Source organism: Daucus carota, chromosome 2 (assembly GCF_001625215.2).
Source record: "Daucus carota subsp. sativus chromosome 2, DH1 v3.0, whole genome shotgun sequence".
Lineage (NCBI taxonomy): Eukaryota > Viridiplantae > Streptophyta > Magnoliopsida > Apiales > Apiaceae > Daucus > Daucus carota.
The window spans coordinates 24313081-24323727 of record NC_030382.2 but is presented as its reverse complement, the minus strand read 5'-3'; the positions used below and the strand labels follow the sequence as shown (position 1 = coordinate 24323727).

General features: G+C 36.7%; 1 protein-coding gene across 1 annotated transcript; it reads left to right on the top strand.

Annotated features, from left to right (window-relative positions):
* Nucleotides 1-6896: 6896 nt before the first annotated feature.
* Nucleotides 6897-9793, top strand: LOC108207194 (uncharacterized). The gene is made up of 6 exons (XM_064086279.1): nucleotides 6897-6981; nucleotides 7105-7672; nucleotides 7754-7927; nucleotides 8043-8099; nucleotides 8208-8282; nucleotides 8394-9793. Exons 3-6 carry the CDS (start codon nucleotides 7828-7830, stop codon nucleotides 9287-9289), a joined length of 1128 nt encoding a protein of 375 aa, XP_063942349.1. The 5' UTR covers nucleotides 6897-6981; nucleotides 7105-7672; nucleotides 7754-7827; the 3' UTR covers nucleotides 9290-9793.
* Nucleotides 9794-10647: the final 854 nt, after the last annotated feature.

The following is a 10647-nucleotide window of genomic DNA, read 5'->3' as shown; positions in this document are numbered from 1 at the left end:
AGGAGTCCTTGGTGCTGAATACTGCCTTCTAATTCCCTTCTCAGAGTAAAAGTTGATTAGAGTTTGATTCTTGAATTCCGTGCCATTATCTGACCTTACAGCTTTCACTGGCACACCCTTTTCTAATTCAACTGACTTTATATGATCAATCACTGTCATCGGGGTTTCATCCTTAGAAGCTAGGAAGTAAACCCAGGTAAATTTCGAGAAGTCATCCACAATGACTAAGGCATATCTTCCTCCATCAATTGATGCAACATTCACAGGACCAAACAAATCCATGTGCAGTAAGTGAAGTGGATTTGTAATGGTATTGATGGTCTTGCCTTTGTGAGATGCTCTCTTCGCTTTTCCTTTCTGACAAGCTTCACAAAGATCTTCAGATGAGAATTCCAGGGAAGGCAAACCTCTCACTAGATCTCTCTTGACTAGAGAGTTCATTGTTTTGAAGTTGAGGTGTGAGAGTTTCTTATGCCATAACCAACTATCTTCAGCAGACGCTTTGGCGTAGAAACAGTGAACTTCGTTTCCAGGTCCTGAAGACAAATCAGCTACGAATATATTGCCTTTCCTTATGCCACATAGTGAAGGACGTTTATCCTTGATATGTTTAATGATACATATCTCCTTTTCAAAATGAACATAATATCCCTTGTCACAAAACTGACTAACACTCAGGAGATTATGTTGAAGTCCTTCCACTATAGTAATTTCTTCTATGATGATCTTTCCAATTTTGTACTTGCCATATCCCACAGTACGACCTTTGCTATTATCAGCAAAGCTCACTGTTGGGCCAGCTCCTTCTCTTATGTCTTCCAACAGGGATCTATTGCCAGTCATGTGCATTGACGCTCCACTGTCAAGCACCCAGGTAACACGAACAATTCCACTGGCACCCTGCAAAAGACAACTTGATTAAACACTCTTTGGGACCCACACTTGATTGGGTCCAGCAAACTTAAAGAACTGATTTCTATCAGGTGTAACAACAGAGCCTCTTGGACTGATACTTGGTTCAGACTTGACTGAACTTACTTCCTTAACAACAGCCTTATAAACCTTAGTTTTAGGCTTTGGAACATAAGTCTCCTTCCTAACACGAGTAGGACTAGCAGTCTTTGATCTAGCATGCTTGTTGTTTGTGTGTTGTCTAGGTGATGTGTCTTCATTTTTAGCATGCAAATTTTTAAAATAAGCAGACATCAAATTGAAAGCACAAGTCATACAATTATCAACACTACAAGATTTATGACATGCATCAAAAGCAGGAACAACAGAAGTATCAGTCATAGTAGTAGGAACATCAATAGATTCTACTCTAACCTTGTTATCAGATTTAAAGTTCTCAGTAGAATGACATCTATTGTTCTTGTTCTTACTATTCACAAAATTATTGGGCTTGTTGAATTTAGTTCTCTCAGAGTTGACACCTAAACCAGCTTTAGGCAACCTAACATTGCCTTTCACTTTGATTGGTTTTAGTGAAGTCAAGATCTCATCTCTCTTCTCATTACTCTCTTTCAATTTAAGGTCTTCCTGTTTGAGTTCATATCTAATGACAACAGGAGTTTCTAAAAGAGGTTCAGCTTCTGAGGTTTTAAACAAAGGTTTAAGGGAATCTTTCAAAACAAAAGGAATCCCTCTCTCCTCAGCACTTTTCTTAAAAGGAGTAATGTTACTAGCCTTACCTACAGATTTATTATAGTCAAAACCTATTCCAACAGTTCTCTTGATCTCGTGTTTATCATTAAGTTCTTTGACTATCATGGAGGCATCCTTAAAGGCTTTACATTTCACTTTCTCTTCGTCTAGCTGAAGTCTTAAAGCAATCTCACCTTTCTCTAGAACTTTGACTTTAGCACATTGTAATCCTAAATCCATAGTCAATTGTTCTATTTTAGGTTTTAATACTTTCATCTCATTCATCTTATAAGCATGAATTTCTAAGACTAAAGTATCAATTTTAAGATTAGCAGCTTTCATCTTTTTAATAGCATCATCTCTTTCAAGTCCTAATTGAATAAACAGTTTAGGGCATGTAGGATCTACCTGAAAGCTTCCAGCAGGAGGAGGTGAAGATGATCCAGTATTAGCCATGAAAGCAACATTCCCTAGCTGCTCCTCTTCATCACTATCTGTATCATCCCAGCTTTTGCCTTCTGCCAGATAAGACTTGCTCTTGAAGTTTTGACTTCCAGAAGTACCATGATGCTTTCTTACTAAGGCATCATACTTCTGCTTCAGCTCATCATACGAATCCTTTTTCTTTCCTTGAACCTTGGGCTGCTTGCACTCAGTTGCAAAGTGTCCAGGTTCACCACAGTTGAAACATTTAAATTTACTTCTGTCCACCATCCCAGTCTTGTATCCTCCTTTGCTTGTTGAAGATGAATAGCCTCCCTTCTGAAACTTACTAACAGTAGGTTTGTATTTATAGGAAGGGTTCTTCCGGAATCTCATGTTTCCAAACTTCTTGGCAAACAGTGATAGAGATTGATCTTCTAACTGTTCAAGCTCTTCCATTGTATAGAACTCTTCGTCACCACTGGAAGAAGCAGTCTGACCCATCTCAGGTACAACAAATTCCTGAGTAGTCTTAGAAGGAACAACAACATCCTTCTTTTCTTCCGGTGCAGGTGACTCAACAACTAGAGCTCTCGAATGATCCTGTGTTTTACCCCAGCCATATCTCTGTTTACTCTGAACTTGCTCCAGTTCATAAGTTTTCAAAACTCCGTAGAGTCTTTCCAGAGAAATCTCATTCAGATCTCTGCTTTCCCTGATGGCAGTGATTCTATGTTCCAGATGTTCAGGAAGTGTTAAGAGAAACTTCATGTTGACCTCTTTCTTGTCATAGAATTTCCCATTCAGATTTAAATTATTTATCAAATTATTAAGTCTGATAAACACTTCTGAAATCCCTTCTCCGGGATTGGAACCAAACTGTTCATACTGAGCCATCAGTATCTCTTTCTTGTTTTCCCTAACTTCCTCTGAGCCTTCATTGATAATCTCTAATGTATCCCAGATTTGCTTGGCGTTCGTACAATTTACAACAGCATTATACATCACTGGATTTAGAGATTCAACCAAGATTAGTTGAAGAGCGTCATCTAAGTTCATCTGTTCACTCTCTTCATCTGTGTACTCAGAAAGTTCTTTCGGAATGACCTGATGAGGTATTAACACACCATCCTCTTCGTGTGCTAATATGACATTCATCGGAGTAGTAACACCTTTGTCCAAAATCCCGATGTATTTTCTGTTCGCTGTTCGGAGGAATAGGAACATGTGCCTTTTCCATAGGCCAAAGTGTTCCTGGCTGAATGGTGGGATTTTAATGCTACTGATCTTTTGCGTACTCATTTTTTTAAGAATTTAAAGTGAATAGTGTTTGGAGAGATTTGGATTTTTGAAAGAAAAATATTTTTAATCAAAATTAATTTTTGGAATAAAATTAATTCGAATAAAAAATATTTGGACGTTACAGAGTTTGTATAGGATCTGATACGGTAAAATGGTATCAACCGCTCTGATGCCAATTGTTAGGTCCAGATACGATTGTAGAAGGGGGGGTTGAATACAATCGATACAAAATAATCGCGGAAGTGAATCTGATTGAATATAATTTGCTAATCAGATTTATGATTAATTAATATAACAATGTTTGAAGTCGTTATATAATTAAAATGGTTCAGTTTTAATGTCCACTAAAGTTCGTAGAATAAATTCGACAGGGTATATTCTAGATTTTAGTGATTAAAACAACCGGGTTATCAAAGCACAGAAAACTGTGGATATAACGATCAAGCAAGTTACGAACAACTTGAAAGCTTTACAAATGCTTTGATTTACAAAGTGATGAACACTTAGAAATGAAGAATGAATGCCATATTTATAGGCAAAGCATTGTACATGCAAGACAAACACTAGACAAGACAAATACTAAGAGGGTATGACAATCTAGGCTTGGGCAAGACAAATCAAGGCAAGGAAAGACAATCACAGATTGTCTACCAAGCTTTAATCAAGTCAGAAAGACAATTAGAAGGGAAGGTATGACAATCTCTTTGACAGAAAGACAAACACTACAAACGGCAAGACAATTGGAGATTGTCTTGCACACCTTCTTGCATTCGGCAAGACAAGACAACAGGATTGTCTTGCAGGAAGTGAGACTCTCGGCAAGACAAGACAACAGGATTGTCTTGCTGCCACACAAGTCCTTCGGCAAGACAATTCAGTTGAATTGTCTTGCACACCTTTGAAACACTCGGCAAGACAAGACAACTGGATTGTCTTGCACACTGATTTCATTCCAAGTGGGCAGGTCGGCAAGACAATCACAGATTGTCTTGCTGGGTGGTTTTGGTGATAAAAAGAAGTAATAATGTAGTAAATATAAAATAGAAAATTATTCACTTAATTAAGTTAATCATATAAATTCATAAATTAAATTAATTCGAGAGTGAATTAATTTAATAAATAAATTACATAATTAATATAACTAATTGAGAAGTGAAATAATAGTCTATTAAATATTTAATCACCCAATCTTCAGTAGAACTGCTTCCTGTCTTCTTTAAACTTTAATAACTTCTTCTTGATTTGTCGAACGAACGAACTACCACTTCTGCTTGACTTCAAATATTTAATTTGAATAACTGATACACAGATGTACTGTCTGGTTCATCTGTATCTAGTTAAATCAAATATTCTTCGTCATATAAACAATAAGAATTTGGTTAGTTCGTCGAGTCTTCGTCTTGTACGTACATCTTCATTAAATGGAATCTTCTGATGAAATAAAGTATAGAAACTTTATGTCTTCTGAACTCCTGGACGTGCCACAAAAGATTATTTGTGCACTGAGGCTTGAACATATTAATGAACTTCTTTCAGTGGCGTGCAGCAGCATCCTGGAACTTATCTGACATATGATTTCCATAAATCATTTGACGTTCTTCGTACTGATTCCGATGACTTGCTATTTACTGAGCTTTCTGATCTGAGTTGAGTTGTACCTCTTTAAATACAAATAGGCTGAACATATGCCTTTCAGGTTTACTTGGGGTAGGATTCCTCGGATAACTATGAAGGGAAGGCTAATTTATCCTAAATTGGAGGGGATAAGAGCTTATCTCTTGACAACATTTATCAAGAACTACATCGGCTTGATCCCTATAAATAGGGTATGTACACACCTTGCAAAAAGGATCGGATTCACAAGCTCTACACTCTAAAGGGAGGCACGTGTACCCTTTGTGACATTTATTCCGGGCACTAGCAGGACGAATTTTCTTATTCCGGCCTCTTTGTTCGGCCCTTTGCGAGCTCAGCCCCTAAACACACTCATCCCGCCACTATTTCTCAGCAGTTGCAGCCCCTGCACGCAGCCTGGTGTTCATTTATTTGCAATGATTATCCCTATTAATATGGCATATTATTCTGGGGGTTTTGTACCAGTTCCTCTCATAACAACCCGTTGCGAGGATTTCACCAAAATATAAGATAATTAGGGTCTCAATCAATGAAGGCAATTCACCAAAATACAGGATTGAGACACGTGATCATTCTTCACACAACCCCGTAGGTCCTTCAATAAAAATCGTGATCACCTCAAGCCCCCAGATGAGAACAACCCGACAGAATACATAATTCAAGATTATAAACCATGCCGAATGGGCTATTGAATATTTAAGTCTTCATATCACCATGAGGGGTATCATTTTATTCGAAATAGACCACTAAGAGCGCGCCTCATGTCCCAGACATAGAATCATCGTCCGGTCTAATTAATTGTCTTTCACGCACCACTCTTCACGAGGAGCTGCGCCCTGTATGATAAACGTGAAGGCGCTCCCTAATGCTCCAAATAACAGGCCTTGTTCCTGCACCTACTCAGCCCATAAACTATATAATAAATCCTACTACTCTTTTTGCCACTTCTAGACAGGGGGTACCCATAAACTTGCAGCAAAATTACAACCTTTGCCAATGAAGTCAACATTTGACTATAACAGCTTCATCATACATTATACATCTGATGCGGCACTCACTTGTGCGCACTTTCCTAAGCTTCACTAAAGAAACAAAAGCTTTGCCTACTCCCCCCTCCTCACATGCTTTCATATCTTCTTTTAGATTGTTCTGCTGCAACACATGCAAGCTTTGGGCTGTTTCACTAAAATGGTAATAAGTCATATGGAGACGAAGTTAAAGTATTCCAATTGGCGGTCCAATTCTGGTAAGTGTCTAGATCACAATCTTTACTTTTGTATCTTGCTCCATTCTCCTTAATTTGAATTCAAATTTGTTCTGAAAGCTCTCATTTTACCATCAATCTGCGTATACTTCAATGAAAGAGGTTTCATGCCGACATGCATTTCAATTTCATCTATGATACTTCTAATTATTTTGCGATTGTTTTCCAAATTAACATCTAAATTTTATTGTTTTCACAGCTCGATTACAGTCATCTGAGTCTTGACAATTTCTCTTCATTCGAATCTGAGTTCGGTAAGTTTTCTCACATCACCCATGGTTTTTTTTGGGGTAATTGATTTTTCCCTGATTTTGGTAAGTCTCCTCACCTCCTATGTGTATTTTTGTATTTCCACTTTAGGTTCAAGTACTGGTAGAAGAATATCATGTGGTCTGAATCGTCTAGGGGTAAGTGGGTCACCTAATTCTCCCAATGTTGTTCCAGGTTCTCATAGTTTTGGTTTTATACATGTTCTATAGTGAGTTTGTTGTTTTGTATATAATTTTTTGGTTTCTGAATTAGTAAGTTCATATTGGTTTTCGAATTAGTATATTGTCTACTGTAATTGTTTCCCTCATATTGGTAACTCTCTTTACCACTTCTCTGTATTTTTGCATTTTCCCCTTTAGGTTCAAGTTCTGGAAGAAGTTTATCATTTGGTCTGAAACGACTAGGGGAAACTGGGTCACCTAATTCTCCCAATGTTGTTCCAGGTTCTCATTTTGTTGGTCCTATACATGTTCTATAGTTTGTTTGTTATTTCGTATATAGATTTGTTTTTTTTGAATTAGTATACTTGATTTATTGTTTATATTTGTTTACATGATGTTTATTAGGTTCAATAAATGGGAGAAGATTATCATCTGCTGTGAATGGAGACGAGAAAAATGTCTCACCTAATCAGATCAATGTCACTCCAGGTCCTTATTTTCTCTACCAGCCTTTGACATTGTTGATGTATGTGTATATATTTTTGTTGTATCTTTATTTTTTTACTCTTTTGTATTTTTTAGATAATATAGTTTTAAGCAAGATACCAACATAATTCATAAGCTTCTTCATCATGTATATTACAATTTTATGAGTGTACAGCATATTCTGGATCAACAAGCACACGAGGAAGACGGAACTATGCTTCAAGTACCCCATGTGTGCCTAACTCTGATGTTTACAGTCGTCTTAACAAGAATAGAGGTTCTACCTTAGACTTGATTTTTCAATATTATCAAATACAATATGGTGTGGTTAATTATGCACAAACAATTTCAGGACCAACCAATCTTTCTCCTAGCTGCTCCCCTGTATCACAATCACCTACTCAGAGGCAGGCACTGTCTGAAATATCCAATACGTTCCTTAACACTCCTAAGTCATCAGTATCCAAGAAGAAAGTAATTTCAACTGGTAATTCTTAAACCATTATTTAATGTCATATTGATTTTTTACTTATAATTTAATGTCTATCTCTTGAAATTTATTTTACAGGCACACAATCAACAATTACAATCAATGATTACCAAATTTCAGAGACTAATGAACCCGTGGTCAGAAAAAAAAATATGCCCAAGAAATCACGGAGCAGGCTACGTGAATCCAATGTAGAAGATACCAGCACCCAATTGTTTCATCCCCGGGAACATAAAGCAGATGATCTAATAGGTTTTCTCACTTGACATACACTCATCCAGAAATCCTACATTTGTCAAACATGTTTTGCTTATTTGTCAAATATGTTCTCCTTATAATTTCACCTTAACCTGCTTCATCTTAACAGACCATTCAAAAATCAGTACAATCCTTGAAGATGCTGAAGATTTCTTTAACGAAGATGGTAATACACCTCATTAGAAGACATCATTACAATCAATGGACTGAAGGTTCTCCTTATTTTGGTTTTATAGAATTCTGAATGCTTCTAATTTTTTTTACTCTTTATTAGGTATTGAAACTGATTATATTGAAGATGTTGAAGCAGAGGTTTTCGACAAGGAAGATCTAACTTACAGGAATAAAGGTTTGTCAAATATCCATTTATTAAATAAAAAATTAACCTTATCAAAATACAAGCATGTACATGCATATATATAGGATATAATGTAAACAAACACAATTTATGCATCTATAGGGAAAAGTGGACACGTCTCATTGGAGCCACCTACTGAATGTTGTTCACATTGTAAAGCTGTCATGTGGAAGCAAGAACGTGCAAATAAAACAATTATAAATGGTACACCAGAATTCTCTCTCTATTTCGGCAAAGGGCAGATCAAGCTACCATCAAATCCTCCCACTCCTCATTACCTCTTGAAGCTTTATAAAGATCCAAAAAAGAGCAGAAAATACAAAAATCAAATCCGTTTGTATAATACTATGTTTTCTTTTACTTCAATTGGCGGTAAGGTTGACCACTCCATAAAAAATGGTTCCTCTCCTTACGTCTATCGCCTAAATGGACAGAATCATCATCTTTTTGGATCACTCATACCTAATGATGGAGACGACCCAAAGTTTTGTCAATTATACATATACAACACTGAAAACGAAGTACAAAACATGCTTCTGTGGGTTGATGTTTCTAATGGTCAGACAGTGGATACGGAGATTGTTGAAGGCCTGCTGAGGATGTTGGACGAAACCAATGAATTGGTTAAATACTTTCGGATGGCACGTGACCGCTTCGTGGAGCAGCCAGTTCAGGATCTAAAAATTATGATGAAGGTTTGTAGAAGTGTTACTGGCCGTGAAAACTTCATTGTTCCATCTAATAAAGTCGGAGCAATAATGGTTGGTGATTTAGAAGATACTTGTGGTGAGAGAGATATTATTGTGGAGACTAAAAGCAAGAAGCTTGAAAGAATAACGGATATTCATCCAAAGTTGATTTCTTTGCAATATCCTATGTTGTTTCCAAATGGAGAAGATGGATACCACGATGATATCCCGTATGTGAAGACTGCAAACAATACCGGTAAGAAGAGAAAGAGAATTACCATGAAAGAGTTTTACTCTTATAAATTGTAATGTCGACTGTCTAAAGGTAATTATTTTTACAAATTGACAGCATTATTACACATATATAATACACAATTTTTTTTGCTTGCTTCCATTCAATTTTGTTGTTCTAAAGCATTGAACATAAATTTGTGTGCAGGTAACACACCTCGCTTAGGCGGTAGACTTTTTCAGCAGTACATTGTTAACTCATTCTCTGCCATTGAACAGAGTCATCTTTGGTAGTGTCGTACACGCCAAAAAACTTTACGTAATGATTTGTATAGCAACATACAAAAAAGCATTCATGAGGGTCATGAAGCCTCATCTGTTGTTGGCAAATCCTTTATCTTGCCTACCAGTTTTACGGGTTCAAAAAGATATATGCAGTAAAATTTTCAAGATGCATTGGCAATCTGTCGGTACATTGGTCACCGAGATATTTTCTTGACAATGACCTGTAACAGTGCATGGGATGAAATTAATCAAATGATGAAATGGTATCCTGGGTGTCTTGCTATTGATTCACCTGATATCATTCCGAAAAAATAAGACACTCCTCTCTTCTAAACACATTTTTAGGGTTTGCAGATCCATTAAAACATAAGATTAATTATATATTCTTTATGTTATGCAGGTATTGTCAACAAACTTATTTTGATTAATCTGGATTTCCGGTATACAAAAGCCGTGATACCAAGATTACAGTGACAAAGAATAAAGTTCAGCTAGACAATCAGTTTGTTGTCCCTTACAATCGTGATTTTCTGGTCAAATATCAATGTCACATGAACATTGAAATTTGTTGCCACTCACGTTGTTTGCAATACCTTTTCAAATACTGCCTTAAAGGCCATGATCGTGCTACGGTTAAAATATCTTCCCAGAATAATGATACCACTTCCGAAGAAAAGCCTATAAATGAAATACAATCTTACTTTGATGGGAGGTACATATGTGGTTGTGAGGCTGCCTACGGGATTTTTGGATTCGACATGCATTACCGATCGATTTCTGTTCATCGTCTTTCATTTCATTTACCTGGCAACAAGAATTGTACTTTCAAAGATGGTGACAATTTGCAAAAAGTGTTAGATCGTGAAAAGTTGAAAATCAGTCAATTGGAAGCTTTTTTCAAACTTAACCGGGATGATCCAACTGCCAGAGAATTCAGATATAACACAACATTATGTCTGGAATGAATTGGATCATGTGTGGACAGCCAGAAAGAGAGGTAAAAAAATAAGAAGATTGTTATATACACATCATAGTTCTGGTGAGTTATGGTATTGGAGGTTGTTGCTGTTGGGTTTCGGGGCAACAAACGCAGCGGATAATCGACGTAAAATCAAAAATTCCGAAACCCTAACCCGAGGATCCATCTATAA